Genomic DNA, 20,126 nt, shown 5'->3' with positions numbered 1-20,126 from the left:
GAGCTATTTCTGTATGCCCGTTTTAGACCTTTTGAAGGACATGGCAGGTGTCGCTGGATTAGGAGTCCCTAATGGCCACGTTGCACTCATTTCGGTCTTAAAATTGATTTAACACGCCACGTGTTGGCCAAAGCTCAAACGGAAGAGAGGGTTCGTCTGCGTGGCCCTAACTTTTCCAATCATTATGAACTCTCAATGCCTGCACAACAAATGCCATATAATCCTTTTTATATTGAATATAAAAATCCAATCACGTCTGTCTCGGCTCCTTGACTCCATCCTCTTGTGTTTTGTAGCGCAAAATTAAAGTTAAGTGAATGCCGCCCACGCAGCCTCGAGTGGATCCTCGTCTGGCTGCGGTCCTTTTCAGCTCGGGATGTGCAGGATATGCTGGATATGCTGGATGAGTTGGTCGAGTGGGATATGTTTGTTGGCTGAGTGGAATGTGTGGGTTAGGCTGGTTATCTGGCTGGACCTATCCTTTGTGCCGCGATGCGCACCGCACTCGAGCAATAAACTCGTTTGCGATTTGTTTAACTGTTTTCAATTTTGCCTTCAACACGAGCGCGTGCACTTAAAGAAACTGAGCAAATACTTAAAAATATGGAAAATGAGTACAAATCAGAACATACAACCAGTTGGCCTGAGTGTTCGTGACCAGCAGTTAGTGTTAAGTTGGACACGTGTCGAGGTTTGTGAGGGACGCGTGTCTGTGGCATCGTTGCCCTCGTAATGCCACCCCCTTTAGCCAGAAAGCAACCCATTTCCGTTTCCATTTCCATTCCGATTGCGTTGCCATTTCTGTTGCAAGTGCGTTAAGCCACAAGCTTAATTTCTTGTTACGCCTTTCAGCAATTTACGAGCGATAAGCAGACATTCTCCCCCCAAACGCAAACAAATTCGAACCCGTTGGGGGTTATCCTCATTTCCATTTCCTCCGCGCATAAATCATCTCAACGAAAAAATGCGTATTAAAACAAGCGAGAAATATTACGAAGTGATTTTTTAAGTACCCGCCACACCCCCACAGCCCCAAACCAAAAAGTAGTCCAGCTTTTCATGGCATCATAATATTTTAACAACTGCACTGCCATTAATAGAATATTTATGATGAAATGCGTCATCGTTGGCGTAGCTTGTTGCAGTATTTGTTTTCTGTTTGCTAGCACTTCTGAGGAAGAAGGACCTCTCAAACAAAGACTGGACTCCTTTTGGTTTGTTTTTCTGTTACTCTAAGGGTTGAACAACTGTCGCGGGATTTTCGCATAAATTGAGGCAGCAAATTGACATGCCAGAGGACAAGGACCAAAAACTGAAAGCATAAAATGAAATTTAATAGCCTGGCACATGACACACATGTCGCCTCTTTCATGGGAAATCCCGGGTTCAACATCGTAATTTTCTCTCTGGTGGGTTGGCTTTATGCAAAATCCATAACAAATGAAATCTAATGATAACTAAATGATGAAACGATAGCGAGCAGTGGAAAATTGTTCACACATTTTGGAAGAACACTTTTCTTGAGGTCTTGAATAGGTTTTCCGGCGATTGAAATTCTAAATAGATCGCTCATAGTATTTGTTTAACTGTTTCGACTGGCCAATGTAATATTTTAAGCCTAAAAGAGCAATAAATCTTTTATATACTCGAGTTTCAACCACATGCTTAAATATTCTTGGGGCCCAAGGGGCATTAAAAGTTTCAGCTGAATATGGGAATATATATTTTGCATATTTATGGCAAGCCCAGGAGTTTGGCGCATTTTTATGAACTCGCCTGGTCTCGCCAAACTTTTAATAATGCAAAAAGAATAACAATTTCCACTCGAGCTGAACTTGCAGAAGACGAAGCACTGAAGATGATGGCTTTTAGCTGGAATGGTTCACTTAGCGTAATTAACTTGGCAACTGCTGATGAACTCGACGAGCGCTGGAATTAGTGGCAGTAGCAATAGCAGTATCATCATTAGCAGTTGCTTGAGGGTTTAACATCATTAATATTTGCCAGTGCCACTGACACTGGCCAATCCTGTACCCAGGAGCTCCCTCGCCGTTTTCATGTGTTTCTGCTGACTTTTAATTACGCGCAGTAAAAAATAATTGAGTTCTTTTCAATCCCTGCGACAGTTGAGGCATCCTGCGACTGCTGAAAGCTGGTCAGTGACCACAAAACCACTTGAATGGCCTTTGCAATGGACAGCAATGGCCACTGGCTAATTATGTGCAGCAGACCATTATGCTCTCAGTCGCCCATTTTGTGCTGGCGCTGCGTGCTCTAAGTTAATTTCCACCGGATCAGGATAATGGCCCGCTTTTGCCACCTTTCCGCCCTTTTGCTTTTCCGCTCGAATTGTGTGCCCTGGAAAAGGGGTTCAATGTGGCAAGCTGCTGAAGAAGGTGGTTTGACCCATGCATGACATTAATCTTTAGCCTAATAGTAAAATTAAATGAAAAGCTTATACAAAATGATGGCTAGTCTTCATTTGTTGGCAAGTCTTTGAATTACCACTTTTCTATACACATTTATAGCACAAGTCAAGGGCTAAGTGTACGGAAAATGAGTACCTCTACTGCCACTATACTTTTTCCCAAGCTATTAGAAAGCACGGGCATTTGCATTCTGCTCTTTAAAGCCTAACTTTTGCCACCCCGAAAGTATGCAACGCAATGCTGGAAACTCATTTGCGCACACACACAGAGATTTTCATCTGGGAACGGCGTGCTCACGCGTAATAAATGTATTACGTGCCTGCTTGTGGTAGTGCCAACCCCCACCACCCCCACCACCCATCGAGGCTTATTTAAACAGGAACAGAAACCCCCGAAAAACATCGCTGTGCCCGGGAAAACATCCGCAGGCCTCTCTGTTCTGTTACGCTTGTTGAACAGGTGCCGATTACAAGTGCCAATTTTCGTAGCTGCGCGCGAGTTAATTGAAAACTTTTTAATTGTTTAGGCAGCGGCGCAACATCTCGAAACAGACTTGGCTTAGTTTCGCGTGCTGGCCCTGATTTACGACCAGGCTTCTGCCGGCGACAGTTTCAATTAGACAGCATTGTGGCCAAGGACGCAGTGGCTCGACGAGGGGGGCGGGCGCTTTGCCGATTGGCGCCGCTTTTCCTTTGTGTCGTGCGATTCCAATAGCATCGACCCTTGGCCACATCACATTCAGATTCTTTGCTGGAGGCGCGTCTGCACTTTCGATTGTTTGTTCTTGGCTCTGAAAACTGTAATTTAGTGTGCCCACAATGCCCCACACATGTCTTGAGCAGTGGCTCCTTAGTACACATAGAGAAATGGGCATTTAAGTAATAAAATAGGTTTAAAACTTTTAGAAAAGATGCGTATGTTACAACTAAGTAATCACGATTTTTGGCATATTTCTTTTACATTTCTAATGCAATTTATTACTATGCTACATCGTTTTTCCAAGTGTCTACTGCTCCATCATTCCCACTTGGCTCTTCACACTTGGCTGACGTTGTGGCTTTCAGTTGTGTCATTGATTGGTTTGTCCAGCATTTCGTTGTTTGTTTGTTTGCACTGCCTTCGCTCGAGTCCTTCGCCAGGAGCTGCGGTTTTTGTGTTTTGTCCTTTGCGTCCCTGCCACTTGTCCACAATGGTCGGTTGGGAAAGGCAAGCCCACAGCCATATTCCCGTTCGGACCACTCTGGCCACTCACTGGCCAACCAGTTGTCTCTGTCCAATTGTTGCATACGGATTCAATCAATCAATTATGCAACTGCCCTGCCATTGTTATTGCATAACTCTAGAGTGACGCCAGTGACGCTGGCCAGAATTGCAGGAACTAGAGTTGATTGTGGTCCCCAGGCTCTGAATTCGATTCGATTGGCCTCTCGAATTTGTGGAGATTTTCTATTTTCAATTTCGCATAGGTACACTTTCCAAAACGAGAGAAATGCATTATTAGTATGCCTTGGAATAAGCAAAATACTGTGTATAAAGTTTCTCTTATTGAGATTTAACAATAAATATTTCACTTTGGACAGTGCTGTTCTTATGCCTTTTAATTTATTCCCTTTCTTGTGTACATTTCGCTTCCCTTTCACTGGCAGCATTCATGTAATATGAGAATGGATTCTGCATATGAACATGTCAGCGACTCTCATGCTCCATTTGTCAACTCACAGAGGCAGCATTTGGCTGTTTTTCCACAGAGAAAACTCATTTGGCTCTGTGTCGTCCGCATTTTGCTCGCTTTCCATCTGTTTTCCACCCCGCAAGCCAACCCACTTTCCAACCCAGCCCCTTTATTTGTCCTGCGAAATGTAACAAAAGATGAGATGCACTTGAGCATGCTAAAATGCGTTATTAAGTGCATAAATATGCATTGCTCAACCTTTTGCACTCGGCATCACCACCACCACCTTGCACCACCTTGCACCACCGTGCACCACCTTGCACCACCGTGCACCACCCACCTGTCTAACAATGGGGGCTTCAGGTGGGTACTCGAGAGTGGGGTTCCGCCGGCTAAGGGGGCATGTGTGAAGGGCTTTTGAAATTTAATAAAATGCAAATTCAAATGCAGAAACCAGTGAGCCAGACATGTGCCCACATGCCACGCCTCGTGTGCCCATTGTGGGGCGACGGGATGCCGATGTGAGCAAATGCCCCTTCCACCGCCTGTGCCCCAAACGCTAATGAGTTCAGTTTTGTCTCCAAACACACAAAAACAGAGGGAATGTATTATGTGCAGCTGGAGCCGAAAGGATGCACTGGAGCGACTGTCCCCACCAAATTGTGGTAATGGCGCATGTGGGGACAACTCGCTCCCAAATAAAAATGCAGAGGATACAGTAAAAGCAAAAATGCAGAAAATACAGTAAAAGCAAAAATGCAGAGGATATAGTAAAACAGATTCTATGTCTAATATAACTTCCATTTAAGTTCTGCAGTCAGACAAAAAAAGTTGGTGCATCTTAAGCCCATTTAAATTTAATATTCTAGAATTTTCGGTTCTCTTAGATTCGATTGGATTCTATGTCTAATATAAATTCCACTTAACTTCTGCACTCAGGCAAAAACAGTTGGTGCATCTTGAACCCATTTAAATTTAATATTCCAGAATTTTCGCATGTGAAAAACTCACTCCCTCACTTATTTTCTTAATTATTTGTAAATCACATTAACTGCAAATATTTCTTTGTAAGCCTTCGCTACTGCAACGTGCTGTATTTCTTTTTAATTATTTTAAATGCGAACACATATGCAGCTCCGGCGGCAGAGGCAACAAAAAATAAAATAACATAACATACGAGCAAAAAAATCGATATCGCTTTTTGGGCTGGCATTAAAAAGGATCAAAAGGTGGAGCACGTGCGCAATGCCGGGAGGCGAATAAGGCTATATCGCCACAGTACGACTATATCCTGTGTATACACTTGTAAGCCATAGGAACCGAACCACTTTTCCACACGCCCATAAAAGTTGCCAGTTGCCAGTCAGTCCCATTCCCAATCCCAATCCCAATCCCATTCCCATTGCCAATGGCATTGTCTGGTCGTCCTGGTCGGTGGATATTTCCTTGGCTTTGAGAGGATGTAAGGCGGGCTGTGGGTGGGTTAAGCAACCTCCTTGGTTACCTCCCACCACCAGCCCTGCCAAACATCCAAGCCTTTCACACCTCCATGTGCTCGGCACAAGTGGCAAAATGTTGTTACGTGCGCATTAAACCATATTTTAAGTTATTAAGTTATTGACAAAAGCTCACGTCACCCCTTATGGCGTCGCCTTGGGTGGTGGGGATTGGGTTTGCAATTGGAATTGGACTGGGCTGGGCTGGGCTGGGCTGGATGCCCTTGGCTTGCCTCGGATATCGAGTTGAGTCCATGTTGCCGGGTGCTTGGAGGCGGACGACACTTGTGCGCTGCTTATCCATATTGTTTACAATGCCACGCCTTGTGGCACAGACACGCTTACAAGCACTGAGAAATAAACCCAGCAGTATGCAAAATATCCTTGAAATGTATTATGCAGTCATACAACTGTGCCACAAGTATATTATATGAAAGAATATGTTCTGGTTTATTAGGCATTTCGTATCTTTCATTCCGAGTTTCTAGTAGTCTTCATCATTTGCAAGTTTCTTAAAATATCTTGAATTTGTGCAGTGTATTAAGCCAGTATTTGCTTGTGTATACACTCGTATAATTCCTGAATTATATGTCCGAGGATACAAACTTTTGTAAGCGCTGGCACGCATAAAAGGAAACATTTTTACAATTCCGCACAAGCTGGTTCCACGCCCCGGATTTTCCTCAAACTGTTCAAGTTTTCCGCTTTGGACTGTGGGAAGCGCGGCAAGTGGTGCAAATATTGTTTAATTTCAGTTGTAAATTAAACATAAATATTGTTCGTGCGTTCGTGCCCTCCTGCGGTAAAAGTCCCACCTGCGAAGCTCTCCAACTCCGGTGCAGTCATTCATTCAGTCACATGTCCTTTGTGCCGGACAGTCGTCCTCGTCGTCGTCCTCGTGCTGCGTCCGTTTCCCATGTGAAAGCCATTATCCCTCTACGGTTTCATCTTGGTGCCTCGGTGTGGCTGTGACATTTTTACTGCTCCTGCTGCAGACGCCCAGGTAGCATTACGTATTTGGTACTTTATATTTCGTACTTTGCCATCTGCAAACGACATGGAACAAAGGACGTAATGGCATTGCAGCCGCAGGACGACTGTCACATGGATATGTAGCCATTGCAGCCGGAAATTGAAATAAAAGTTATTAGATTTCTTTGACTACCGCTGGGCTGTCGAGTTGGAAACCCCTACGAAACACTTTAAGCGCCTAAAGGATTATTTGCCATGCGAAACTCTTGATTTCTCGCCTCCCGATGTTACACAAATTTGCCTTTTTCCCAATTTTGCTACTTGCTGCTCTCCGCTGCGTTGAAACCAAATACAAGGCACATAAATTGCCAAGGCAAAGGACACATTTGGGTCCGACTTAATGTCCAAGCAAATAAACACATTCGATGGGTATGGGAGTGGGTGAATGGATGGGTTTTGGAAAACGGCCGCTGTCGTCAGTTGGATTTCCACTCTTTTTCGTTTTTCCGTTTTTCCGTTTTCTGTTCTTCCGCCTTCCCCTTTGTTGGCCTGGCCAAATCAACCACCGCCGACGCAGATAATTTGCCAAGGGAGTTGGTCTATGGGCTAGGGGTTGGCGCATGTGAGAGTGTTTGTGGGTGCGGTTTTGAGCAAGGTTTGGGGTTTGGGGTCGGGTGTCCAGGGGCCAAGCCAATGCCATGACCTACTTTCGCCGCAACTTTTTCAATTTGCGGAAGAGTGTGTGTGCCTTGGCTTAGGCCAAAAGTTTATTTCGTAAAATACAATAGAGCGAATGTTGAACTAAAGACTACTCATAAAGCTTTCCATGGATTAACTAATGATGCCCCCGGCTACCTAGTTGTGCAGGATCAGGAAGAGCAGGCCCAGCAGGGCACTCATTCCCATACCCTGGTTCATCTGGCGCAAAGCCGAATTCTTCTCACTGTCATCCTCGATCCGCTCGAACATCATCTCCTCCGGCCGAATGCTACGCTGCTCCTCGTGCGTCTCCACGCTGCCGTTGAAGGCTTCTGGTGGCGGAGTGGTCCTCTGGCCGGTCAGCAGCAGCAGCTGCAGCGTCTGTAGCGGCGTCAAGTGCGGTGCGGCATTGCTTTTGGTCCGGGACTCCAGGACTGCCTTTTGCCACAGTGGCGGCGGCAGGAAAGGCTCATAGCTGGCCGGCGCCGAGCGGCCCCGATATCCGTATACGTACATCTGGACGAAGAGGCTCTTGGAATCGTAATCCGTAATGACCGCCTTTAGGGTGCCACTCGTATAGTGACTGTACTCCGCGACGGGCGCTTTGTAATCGGCCTCTGAGAAATTTCTATTGGCATAGTGCTGAAAATGTACCAATGTACCAATTAAAAAGCCCATTTATACACATAAGTCATACCCCGTAATACTCACATCCAGTATAGCAAACCTTACGTATGTTATTGAATTATTGTCGATGTAGTAGAAAACCACCGAGTGGTTGGTTGGCGTTTCCGAATCCTGCGACGATGTCTGATAGCAATCGTAGAGAAGTTCATCTCCTAAAGGGTCGCGTACTATTAGACATCATATGCGGAGTATTCTTGGTCAACTTACCCGCCTGCCTCTTTCCCACTTCAATGTACTTGTCCGGTTTATCGAAATAATCTGTTACGAAAGGTCCATCCGTATAGCTTTCGATGTCGTCCTCGGACAGATGGTCATCTTCTTCGTCGATCTCCAGAGCATCACGTCTGTTGTTGTCAAATACCTCGACGTATTGATCCGGTTCCGGGAAGACGTCCTCGTAGGGCCTCATCTCGCCCTGATACTGCTGATCGCCAGTGATGGCTAGATAGGGTTTGAAGTGCGCAGAGGTCTCATTTAGGCCAAACACCATGATGGTCACATCGAATTCGGCGGTTGGTGGCACAGTGGCTTCTTCGGGGGTGGATGGGTCTACGCTTTGATTGCTGGCAGCCAATTGGATTATGCCCACGATGAGGCTATTCACCAAGCTGAATTTTACCTCCGCCGAAATGTTCTGAAATGGAAAAGCGTAGCCAAATGAGAAATCCTCTCCAATTTGGATCCGATCCAATCGAGCGCGACCAACTCGGCAACATCCATCAGCGATTGCCACATTTTTCCGAGTTGTTTACTCGGTCTGACAATCAGATTCACGGACATCCACGTATATGTACTTAGCCAAACTTGATTTACGAATAATTTGTGTTTTTCTAGGGAAAATCCCGCGTCATAATTGCCTTCAAAAATGCTCAAATTGAAAATGCATTCAGCTCAAGTTTTCTTTCTTGTTCTTCTAGAATTAATATGTATTCGTTTCCCTCCGCCTTTTTTGCCCATTTAACTTGTCGGCTTTGCCAAATTGCCACATTTCATCACGCTATTTTATTTTTATTGGCTTCAAAGTATGCGATCTTCTTACCCAATATACATACATTTCATTCATTTCATCTTCAATTATCGACCCAGATGTCGATAAATTGAACACTTTAGAAGTACAAGCCCATCATATTTTAGGGCAAAGCAAATAACCAAAAATATGAAAACATATCGGCCGAGTAGCTATAGTAAACACAGCCCGGCAGCGAAAACGCACTGGATATAAAAATACATCTATGGGCCAAACTTTTTGTCGTTTGGCTGTGACGAAAAAAAAGTTTGTGTTTCTATTTTCGTTGCGGGCATGTGCAAAAGGATAAAAAAAATAATAATTTTAAAATAACAAGGGGTCAGCCATCGAATATCGCGCACTTGTTCATAATCCAAAATACACAAGTTGCGACTAATTATGCAGAAATATTTTCTGTCTGCATTTTTTTCGAAACTAATTTGCATCATTTTTACATGACAAGTTTGTACTGCGAAAACAACAAAAGCAATTTATTCTTCCGGCTGTCAAACTATATTTCCCATATTTTTAGAATTTTAGAATTTCTTTGGGAGCTCAATAGTAGCTAGAATGGATGGTAATATTTTGTTTAAGTAATTTGTAGAATATAAAAGTTGCATCCTTCACCCCGCACTCACTTCCTCCGATAGAATTTCGATGCAGGTGATTGGCTCCAGAACCTCGTAGGTGAAAGTCATGCCGGGCAGCTCGCCGGCGCCGGCTGGACGGGAATGCAGCACATCCTTGACCAGGAGCTGGTCTCCATTCATCCTCTCGCCCACGCCGAAGTAGCGCTTTGTCCCCAACGAGTCGCCACTTTTGGCCAAAACCAGAAGGGCAATTAGGCCCAACCAAAGCAAGTTTGCACACATATTGCAGCGCCTGTTTTAGATGCTTTTTCGAAATTGGTAGCTAGAAAATGTGGATCATTTTCAGAAGTATCCGCACGAGAGAGATCTTCGATCGCACGGCGCGAAAGAACTTTGGCAACTGAGGCCAAGTGCTGATGGATCGCCGCTATTTTCCGTAAATTCACTTTCGTTCGCCGAGAGAAAATGTTTGCGAGACGACGACGAGTTGATGAAAATTGAAAATGCTCTCGAAACTCTTTGGCCATCCGGCAGTTGTAGTTCTCTTTACCTTCTCCAAGCTGTTTTTAGTTGCCTCTGCACTTGACCCGAATGGATTCGATGGCTCTCCAGGCCACACTTTGAACTCCTTGTCAACGACCCCGAAAATAAGACCACAAGCAGCACCAAACTGCCTTTGGGATGGCGTTTAAAATTGGCTGCAGAAGGTGCAAAAATAGCCCAAAGATACACATATAGATTGGCTTCTATATATACGTGGGCATTAGTGTTCTGTTTTGCATAAGAGTTCCTTGACTTTATCATGCGGGCTCCAACGATTTGGGGCATTTTGGAAGTGGAAACTTTGGCTTTATATTAAAGTGTATTTGAATATTTATTTACTGGCCTTCGCCGGCTTAGCAAAAGAAATTTCAAACAATTTTCTCTGGCTTAATCAATTAATTAAAGTGTTCTTGACATTAAGCTCACAAAATTCTTCTGGTCAATGGCCATCACTTAACAAACTAATAAATAAGTTAACATTTTATTGGATTAGTGTAGAGATCAAAAGCTTTTGGGAAAAGCAAATTCATTAAAAATAATTTAAATTTATGCCGTATTCGTGGGCATTTTGCTGCTGGTCAAAGGTGTTTAGGCATAAAGCTTTGTTAAAAAACCGTTTTATGTTGACGCTTCACTAAACAGTTTATTAAATGTTTATAAGCTTTGCTGTTCCAAAAGAGCTCTTTCACAAAAAGCCCTTTATTATTTATACAAGTTTTTTGGCTAATAAATGACAGAATTCTGATTTTCTATGGGCCACTTGTGAAGCGTTGAACCAAATATTTAATGTATTAAATGCTTATTAGCATTAGTTGGCCGTTTATACGCACTTTTGGCCATTAGTGCCGTGTTCATGAGGATAATGAAGCGGATGCGAATGCGTCGCGGGTTGCCATTGGCATGCATAATAAATTGCAATTATGGTTAATGTGCACGTGTGTGAAAATGGGGAAAGTGGGGAGAATCGGGAAAATTTATGGGGTCGGTCAGTCAGGTGCTGCCGCTTTTAGCCTTAAAAATGTTCTCTTTTTTTTAATTAAATGCGTGTGTGCTGTGTATTTGCGAAATGGAGCAGCAAGGAAATGCCGTTTCGTGTGCCAAATGGCTGCCACATAATTTATGGAGCCCATGTTGCCGCTGCTGCAGCCACAACTGCAGCATAATCGCAGGCAGGCATCTGGTTTTTGGCCATGTTCTCTCCTGGGGCCAGAAAACACCATCAACTTTGTCGCAACGAATTTAAGTATTCCAAATGGTGAACTCAGACGTTTCTCAGGTCGTTTTCCAAGCGAATTTTCCAGCAGACGAGCAGGATGTGTCAACCTCGGCTAGCGGCTAACAAGTTACAAGTAGCCACTTGGACATTTAAGGCCCAAAGCTGAAGACGTGGCCAAAGTGTGAGGCTGTCAGCGGCGTTGCCTTGATGTCGCAGTTTTGACATTGATGTTGCTGCTGTTTGCGATGAAATGAAATTACAGCGTTTGAGGGAAATTGCATTAGCCAAAGTGAAAACGGAAATTTGCAGCATTTGAATGCTTAAAGCAAACATTGGCTAATTCAATTGCCAATTCGACTGTTTCGTCAGGCGTTCTCTAAACGATTTCATTGTAGCAATTTATTGGTTCGTGATATACTTATTAAGCTGAAGTGCCGTCGCGCATGCAGTGGAAAATGTAAAATCGAATCGAGTGGCTCTCGAGTGCATCTATTTTGGCCAAGAGCACGGACCAGATCCGGTTCAAGTGGCCCAGTGAAAGGTTAATAACACTCCACAAAGCAATGCCGCATGGGGAATGACGAATGACGGCTGCTCATAATTGCTGTCAATGAAGCGTTTTCCCTGCTCAATTGTGCCATAATGAGCCAGCGAGCCTGGCCATTCGATTGCCTGCACGACTGATAGTGTGTGTGCCCGTTCAATTATATAATTGAATCAGCAAGGACATCAGCATATGCACGCCAATCAATCAGGCCAATAAAGCAATTAACTTGGCTAACGGCCCAGCAAGGTTCACTGCGTAGCGCCCACTGTCCGAAACGGAAATTACAAATTTTCGTAATTTTTGTTTTTGCCACTGCGGCGGCATTTTAATTTATGCCCCACAAATTGGATTTGGGCGCCAAAAAACGCCCCATTCGGCTTAGCGGGGATTAGCCAAAATGCTGAAAGCGCCCGAATTTTGGTTTAAATTGAAATATTCCTCGCTGCGCGCCGAAATGTAGGCTAAGCTTTTGTGTACGGGCTCCGCCCGGAAAAACAATCAATTCCGGGTGGTTGGGCGTTTGGCGGCTCTCGACAATCAAATCAAATTGTAAAACAGGAGGAGGCACTGCGGTTGAGTGCCACTGCAGCAGCAGGAGCAGCTGCTGCTGCTGCTGCAGTTGATAAACTGGCAAAGAGTTTGCCCAAAGAAAGCCCGCAGCGGGAAAATGCCCAGCAGGCAAACAAACCCGGTTAAAAGTTGCAGAATGAATGCTCGACTGACTGATGGCGACTGTGGGAAGCTTTTGAAATGTTAATTGGATGGCATAATTGCTTTCAATTCATTCCCAAACAAGTGCAAGTTCTCCATTACCTTTGTATAAGCGAATTCATTTTGAGCTACGTATTGATTGCTAACTTTGATTGCACAAGAAGCAAAGCAAGGAAAATAATTACGATTTTTGTAAGAACAAAGCACTTGCACTGAGTTTAAATGTAGTTAAGCAAAGCAACTTGCCTTTAAATAACTTTATTAAATGCGATTCCTAGACAGAAAGCAAGATGTTTGACTCACACTGAGGGGCTTACTCCGTTAATTAGGGAATAAAAAGAACTGTTTGACTTAAGCTCCTAATGAAGCTAGCATGTAAAATATGCCCAAATTGAAGAGCATTCCTTGGCATCACCATGGTGAGCACACCCCAGCGACCCCAAGTTCCTGGGGGTTGGGGAAAAGTGCCCAGCCTCGGGCTGTGAAATAGGCAGCTGGCAGGTTGATCGGCTCAAAGAGCAGGGAATAAAGCGATGCAGTCGGAAAGTGGAGCATATTTACCAAGCCAACCGACCGGCTGTCGATGCTGGCGAATGTGTGAATGGGCCAGGGACGATGGGCCTCAAGCCTGGGGTAATCCGTTTTGGAATCCGTTTTGGAAGCCAGCAACGGGCACTTGACTCGCAATTGGCGACTGCTTAGGCGAACTGCCAAGCAGCTGTCGACAGCTGTGGACATCCCATTCAACTCGATTTCCTTTTCTATTCATTTCCAGGACGAGGGATGGAAGCTGAACCGCACCAACTACTACCAGGAGGGATGGCTGGCCACGGGCAATGTGCGCGGCATTGTGGGCGTGACCTTTACCACCTCACATTGCCGCAAGAACATGGACTATCCGCTGAGGACCAACTATAACCTACGCGGACATAGATCGGATGTAAGTAGTGTAGCCACAATACCGAGTTTTGCAGTGCCTACTTACTAATAATGTTTGACCAACAGGTTATCCTGGTCAAGTGGAATGAACCGTATCAGAAGCTGGCCTCCTGCGATAGTTCGGGCATCATCTTTGTGTGGATCAAGTATGAGGGTCGCTGGTCCATCGAGCTGATCAACGATCGGAACACACCGGTAACGCACTTCTCCTGGTCACACGATGGTCGCATGGCACTGATCTGCTACCAGGATGGCTTCGTTCTGGTGGGATCCGTGGCTGGGCAGCGGTATTGGTCCTCCATGCTCAACCTGGAGTCCACCATTACCTGCGGCATTTGGACGCCCGACGACCAGCAGGTGTACTTCGGCACCACCCAGGGCCAGGTTATTGTGATGGATGTTCACGGAGCGATGGTGTCGCAGGTTCAGCTGTCCAACGATGTGCCCATCACCTCGATGGCTTGGTCCTGCGAGAAGTTCAAGATGGAGGAGGGCGAGGAGGCGGAGCCCGGTGTAACCAATGCGGGTGAGTGACCCAAATGGAAGAAGATATGTTAACCATGTTAACCCGCATTATTTTCATTCCCATAGCCAAGCGCTCCTTTGTCCTAGCAGTAAGCTTCCAGAATGGATATATCTACTTGCTAAAGTCGTTTGACGACGTCTCACCCGCACATATCAACACATGCCTTAATGGCGCCCTCGGCATGGTCATGGAGTGGAGCAACTCCCGCGAGTTGCTCGCGGTAGCGGGAACCCTGCGAACTGGAGTGGACGGAACCAAGACAGAGGACATGGGCACGCCCAGTAGCTACACGAATCTGGTCAAGTTCTACACGGAGACGGGCACCTGTCTCTATCAGGCTCACATTCCATGCAGCACCGCCACCGTTTCGGCCATCACCTGGGGCCACAACGACAAGCGACTGTTCATCGCCACGGGGACACAGGTCCACATTGCCTGGGTCTCCAGACGAGTGGCCTCCCTGCAGCTGCTGTGCCGTCTGGAGATCCAGGCGAGCGTCGGATCCGAGTCGCTGCTGCCCCTGCTGCCGTTGCCTTCTAGGATTAAGTCTCTCATTGGCAATCTGTTTGCTCAAACGATAAGAGTAAGTTTAGCTCATAACGCATTATTCCAGTTTACTGATTAAATATATGTATACAGTGCTGTGTACCTGACCTCAAGTCGCTGCGTGACTTTGTTTCGCGACCACCGCTCTGCTCCACCCGGCTGCACTGCACCATGATCCGGCACGATGACGACTCCAATCTGAGCTCCGGCACATGCTATACGCTGTATCTGGAGTATCTGGGCGGATTGGTGCCGCTGCTCAAGGGCAAGCGCACTTCCAAGATTCGCCCTGAGTTTGTCATCTTTGATCCTCAAGTAAATGGTAGGTATCTTCATAAGAAAATATAGACAAGGCTCTTTAATATTGATTCCTCCGGCAGATTCCCCTTTGTACTTTCAATACTCCGCCGAGGCCAAGAGCTCCTCGGGCTCCAGCCAGTCCACCACCACGGGGAATAGTGGCCGCACCGACTCATCAGACAGTGACTTCGAGGACAGATCTCGCTTTGGCTCCCCACGCACGCCTCGCAAGAAGCGAGTGCGTCCAAAGAGACGTCACCAAGCGGGCGATCGGCTGAGCGCTTCTGGGAGCGGGGTAACCAACGATCCCGACAGCCTGGATGAACTGGCCTATGTGGACACACTGCCGGAGGTAGGTGTCATTCACTCCCAGAGAAGACCCACGCCATCACTGATTCCTTTCGTTTTCTCAAGCAGGAAGTCAAGCTGGTCGAGGTGACCTCCAACATTTGGGGAACCAAGTTCAAGATCCATGGACTTGCCAAAACCGTCCCAGCCAATTTAGGCCAAGTAACTTATAAGACGTCCCTACTGCATTTGCAGCCGCGTCAAATGACGCTGGTCATCACCGAGCTGCGCGACGATTTTCCACCTGGTCCCGATCCCAGCTTTAATCCGAACATATTCTCTGAGGACGAGGACGAGCACCACCAGCTCCAGGGAATACATCACGATGCAGTGCCGCAGGTTAATGTGATCACCACTCAGGACGGGGCTTCCTTAAAGCCGCCGATAATACCGCAACGTCGCCTCACCGATGGAGCATCTGCACCATTGATAGCACCCATGTCACCGCGTCCAAATCGAATTCTGGCGCGACACAAGAACTCATTGACTGTGAACGGAGAACGAGGATCGGGCTCGTCGGCGGGCTTAAGTCCTTTGGCGCGGGCGGAGAGCTATGATGATGATTCTTCCAACGAATCCCAGGAGGCAGGAGCCACAGCCAGCCATACAACCACTGTGCTTCTGCACCAGGCTCCCTCGAATGGTTCGGGTCCTGGACCCAGCTGCAGTAAGACCATAACGCGTCCCAAGACGATCAGCAGCTTCAAAAACAGCTACAGCCGCTCCAGCTCAAATTCCAGCTGCCAGTCGCGTCACGCCATCTCGCCACTGTACTGCGACGGAGCAGTGCCCACGCTGCAGAGTCCCAAGAACGCAGTGGCTCCCTCGGACATCATCTTCGAGCGTCCGGCAGTGCCCGCCGCTGGTCAGACCACCCTGATGTCCTACTCGAGCAATGCGGACTATGCCAATAATGTGGTTCAGGTGAAGAATGCCCTGATGTCGGAGCCAGTGCGTTCGGCCAACAGCCATGTGAATCCCGTGCCGCTGAACCTCAATTTAAATCTGGAACGCATGGATGCACGGGTTAAGTGTGCGGTGCCAACTACATCCTCGACGGCAAAGCGACGGGAGATGTTGTATATCGATGAGGAGACGCAATCGCCAACGCCTACGCCAGGTAGCAGCAGCATGAAACGAACGCCAACGGTGGTTTCAATTGCTCCTGCCTTGCCCGATTCCATCACGCGCAGTTGCAGTGTCGGATATCTGGATTCGGTGGCTATCACGCCATCCGACGAAGCGTTGTCCGCTCTGCGTAAGGATGCGCCAAACAAGCGGCTGATACTGGTGGACAAGAGAAGGAATCGCCGGAAAAGGCAACAGCAGGAGGATGCCCGACGGCACAAGCTGCAGCAAACTGGAAAGTCCAAGAGCCTGGACTCCTGCGACCTGTTGTCCCTACAGACAAAGCTGTCCAGCAAGGAGCACGAGCAGGTGGTGCGCAAGCTGCAGGAGATCTCCGATAGCAGCGCTTGCAGCAGTGCGGCCAACACATTGTGCTTCAAGTGCCGCAACAACATGAGCCCCAGCAGTGCCTGCAAACGGTGTCAGCCCTCAGCGAGCTCCGTCCTGGATGAGATTACATCCGTCGTGCCCGCTGTGGAGCCGACCAAGGAGCCTCCTGAGGTGCAGGCCAAGCCAGCGCCCAAGAAACGCTTCGATGTTATAACTAGCTTCACGGACTCGCCACTTTTTACTAGGAAACATCGATTTGGCATCGGCCGCAGTAAGGAAACTTCGGGCACCGAAAACTCGACTCCACTGCTGGGAAGGAAGCAGGACAATGGCTTCAGCTTTGTGAAGCAGCTGTCCGAGGTGCGTTGGAGGCGCAAGGAACAGCCAGCCCAGGCGCAACTTAATGGTTCCAGTAACGCCAGTACTTTAGAGCGCCAACCGCAGCCGGAGATCACGGGAGCAGCTTGTGGCACTGTGGAAGCCACACCAGTGGAGGCCAAGGCTTCGGTTTCTCTGCATACTCAGGTGAGTGTTGTATTCGTAAAAATGAATTTTAATAACCCACATTCCATATGCTAGGCCCTCACTACTTTGGAGAACATAATTAGCCGTCTACGTGATCTAGACGAGGGTCGCCTGACGCCTCCTTCAACGCCACAACGACTGCCTCGAAGTTCGCCAGCGTCCCCGGCAGCCAGCAAAAAGAATAAAAGGCAGCAGAGCAACTCTCCCATTCGCCACATATTGAATTCGCCGCTTTTAAACCGACGCCAGCGCAAAAAACAGAGTATTATCGAGAGCTCCGATGATGAGGGTAACCAGACCAATGGATCCGGTGAGGAGAGCAACAACACGGGCAATGGCAAGCAGTATCGCGACCTGGAAACCTTCCAAAAGGCCCAACTGCGCCAGAAGGTAACTTGGTAAATCAAAATACTTTAATTATTTTGATGGAAAAATCTTTACCCACAGTTGAAGCGCGGCAAGATAGAGCCCAATGGCAGTGCTGGTTGTGCCAATCCGGCGCCAGTGCGTCGTGAATTCGTGATGCACAATAAGGCGCCCATGTGGAATGAGATGAGCCAGGTGTACCAGCTGGACTTTGGCGGTCGCGTTACCCAGGAGTCTGCCAAGAACTTCCAAATCGAGTTTCGTGGCAAGCAGGTTGGTTTGGCTTAGAAGGCAATCCAAAGGATCACACAAATAACATTTGAATCCACTCAACAGGTCATGCAATTCGGTCGCATTGATGGAAATGCCTACACCCTGGATTTCCAGTATCCTTTCTCCGCCCTCCAGGCCTTTGCCGTGGCTCTGGCCAATGTGACACAGCGACTTAAGTAATCGGGTATTGAGGGATCAGGAATCGCATCGTATCGCATCGCAGCGCATCTTTAAAATGCAGCAATTGCTTTTTTGGCCTACGCTATATATATTTTTATACCAGACACGGTGGGATGGACGGATGGTTAGCGAAAATTGCTTCTTCTTTTGTATATATTGTATATGTATTGTGGTCTTTAGGTTTCCGAACACCGTACTTTAGTGATTATGTATGTGAACACGTACCACCACTTGATTGAAGGTTTTGCCATGTGCAGCGCATTGAAACACGAGTGCGCACATGGGTGTGCAAACTCACAGTCCGATCCATTTTTGTGCAATATTTGTATGACAAATTTTTTGGATTAAGTGTAGCCGAGTGTAAATGTTAGGTGTAGTACGACGATGTACGATGTACGATGAATTTTAAATCAAACTACTATAACACGATTAACGATCGGTCGGTTTTTAATACTAGTTTGTACAAGAGCAGCCTTTTTTGCATAGAGCTTCGTTTCTCGCTTTACTCGATTTAAGTGCAATAACTCCTTTTGTTAACTCCTAGAACTAAGACATATTGGCGAGACCAGCAAACCGCTTGGCCCAGCACTTGATAACAAAAATTCATAGTAAGTAAGAGGACAAGTCCGATTACTTGGCGCTAGCATATTTTTTATAAGTGTAAACTAATTGTGAATGTGTTGAATCGATCGACAGCAAGGAATACAGAACTTTGTGCTTTTCCTCTCAACTCTTTTTTGTAGTTAGGCTTAATTTCAAGGAAAATTCGTTATTGTAATTGTTGTGAATATTGAAATAAGCGCGAGTCGTAAGCGATTTAGGCGGTCAACTACATAAATCATTAAATAAATGTATTTTACGTGAATAAAGGCTTTCGTTTTATAAATAACAACAAAGTATTGCAACTAACCAGAAGACTTAAAGAATTTTTATAACTACTAACTACGTGATGTCTTCTCATTTTGTTTTTCGATCTCGATTTCGGCTTTTTCCCAATCTGGAATGGTTTTCTCCTTGATGCTCCACGAATCGGTTTTGGCGCCCTTTACTTCAGCTAAAATATATACATTATATGCTATTAATACGGGGTTTCTAGGAATGACAACGAAAACTACTCACAGTTCTTGAAACGCTTTACGCCCTCCTGCATGTCCGTTATCATGGGTGAGGTTACATTCATGACCTCATTATAACTGGCCACATGGAATCCTGGTTTGTTGTAGGCATTGGCATTTTCGAGAACAGCATTCCTGTCGTGCATTAGGGAAGCCATGGGGAACTTTGCTATGGAAAAGGCCAGATTTACAGCTTGACCCAAAACTGTGCCGGTGGCTACAACGCGATTCACTAAACCTATTCGGCGGGCCTCCCCGGAGTAGATGCGTCTTCCTGTTGCGATGATGTCCATGGCATTGGAGTAGCCCACTGCAGCGGCTAGACGCACAGTTCCACCATCGCTCAGAGGAACGCCAAGCCGTCGGTTGAAGAATCCCAGCACAGCAGTGTCCTCCATCACCCGGAGATCACACATCAGAGCCAGTTCCAATCCTCCGGCTACACAGAACCCGTTGATGCCGCAAACAATTGGCTTGCGTAGATGCCGCCTAGTTGGTCCAATGGAGCCCTCGTGACGCAACAGAAAATTGAGGCTGCCGCGTTGCGCCTCCGCCTCCAGTTCCTCCAGATCATAGCCGGCACAGAAGGAGCCGCCTATGCCGTAGAGCACACCCACCGGAGAACTATCATCCGCTTCAAATTGGCTGATGGCTTCGGTCAGCTGCTCCGCGGTGTTGGCATCAATCGAATTGCGCTGCTGCTCGCGATTTAGGCCAATAAGTGTTATGTGCGAGTCCTTCTCCACCAGAACTGTGCGGGCAGGAACCCCCTCTTGAGATTCGCTTCCGGCATTTCTTACAGCAGACAAAGAAAGGTGTCTGCAGCCCGAATTGGTTCGGTTTACACTCTGTAAAAGTTTATAAACAAATCTGCTCATTACGACGCTCAAAGCAACTGTGGACATAATCTGCATGGGCGTAGTTTTCAAAGGGGTTGATAATAAGTGCAAAAGCAAATTTTTTAATATTTAATATTAAATTA

General features: G+C 46.7%; 3 protein-coding genes across 6 annotated transcripts in view; 1 reads left to right on the top strand and 2 right to left on the bottom strand.

Moving 5' to 3' along the window:
• LOC6554512 (tubby-related protein 4) overlaps positions 1 to 18,916 on the top strand; it is a 27,766-nt gene extending 8,850 nt beyond the window's left edge. Inside the window, exons 3-11 of one of the 4 annotated variants that reach the window (XM_026981243.1) lie at positions 13,344 to 13,508; positions 13,574 to 14,033; positions 14,099 to 14,616; positions 14,673 to 14,901; positions 14,960 to 15,231; positions 15,297 to 17,210; positions 17,265 to 17,600; positions 17,664 to 17,849; positions 17,913 to 18,916. In XM_026981243.1, the coding sequence (XP_026837044.1) occupies positions 13,344 to 13,508; positions 13,574 to 14,033; positions 14,099 to 14,616; positions 14,673 to 14,901; positions 14,960 to 15,231; positions 15,297 to 17,210; positions 17,265 to 17,600; positions 17,664 to 17,849; positions 17,913 to 18,029 (4,197 nt within the window). In that variant the 3' untranslated portion in view covers positions 18,030 to 18,916. Of the gene's footprint in view, positions 1 to 13,343; positions 13,509 to 13,573; positions 14,034 to 14,098; positions 14,617 to 14,672; positions 14,902 to 14,959; positions 15,232 to 15,293; positions 17,211 to 17,264; positions 17,601 to 17,657; positions 17,850 to 17,912 lie in introns of all 4 variants that reach the window. The other 3 variants (XM_001981490.3, XM_015153867.2, XM_026981241.1) reach the window with 3 other exon arrangements.
• Positions 7,309 to 9,976, bottom strand: LOC6554513. Its single transcript, XM_001981491.3, has 4 exons — positions 9,600 to 9,976; positions 8,163 to 8,589; positions 7,980 to 8,107; positions 7,309 to 7,910 (listed from the first exon to the last, which is right to left on the bottom strand). Exons 1-4 carry the CDS (start codon positions 9,831 to 9,833, stop codon positions 7,425 to 7,427), a joined length of 1,275 nt encoding a protein of 424 aa, XP_001981527.1. The 5' UTR covers positions 9,834 to 9,976; the 3' UTR covers positions 7,309 to 7,424.
• Positions 18,848 to 20,126, bottom strand: LOC6554511 (probable enoyl-CoA hydratase). Its single transcript, XM_001981489.3, has 2 exons — positions 19,149 to 20,126; positions 18,848 to 19,083 (listed from the first exon to the last, which is right to left on the bottom strand). Exons 1-2 carry the CDS (start codon positions 20,056 to 20,058, stop codon positions 18,968 to 18,970), a joined length of 1,026 nt encoding a protein of 341 aa, XP_001981525.2. The 5' UTR covers positions 20,059 to 20,126; the 3' UTR covers positions 18,848 to 18,967.

This window comes from Drosophila erecta, unplaced genomic scaffold (genome assembly GCF_003286155.1).
Source record: "Drosophila erecta strain 14021-0224.00,06,07 unplaced genomic scaffold, DereRS2 tig00000000-arrow-pilon, whole genome shotgun sequence".
In the NCBI taxonomy this organism is placed as follows: Eukaryota; Metazoa; Arthropoda; class Insecta; order Diptera; family Drosophilidae; genus Drosophila; species Drosophila erecta.
The sequence above is the reverse complement of the archived record's forward strand: the minus strand, read 5'-3'. Positions and strand labels throughout refer to the sequence as shown.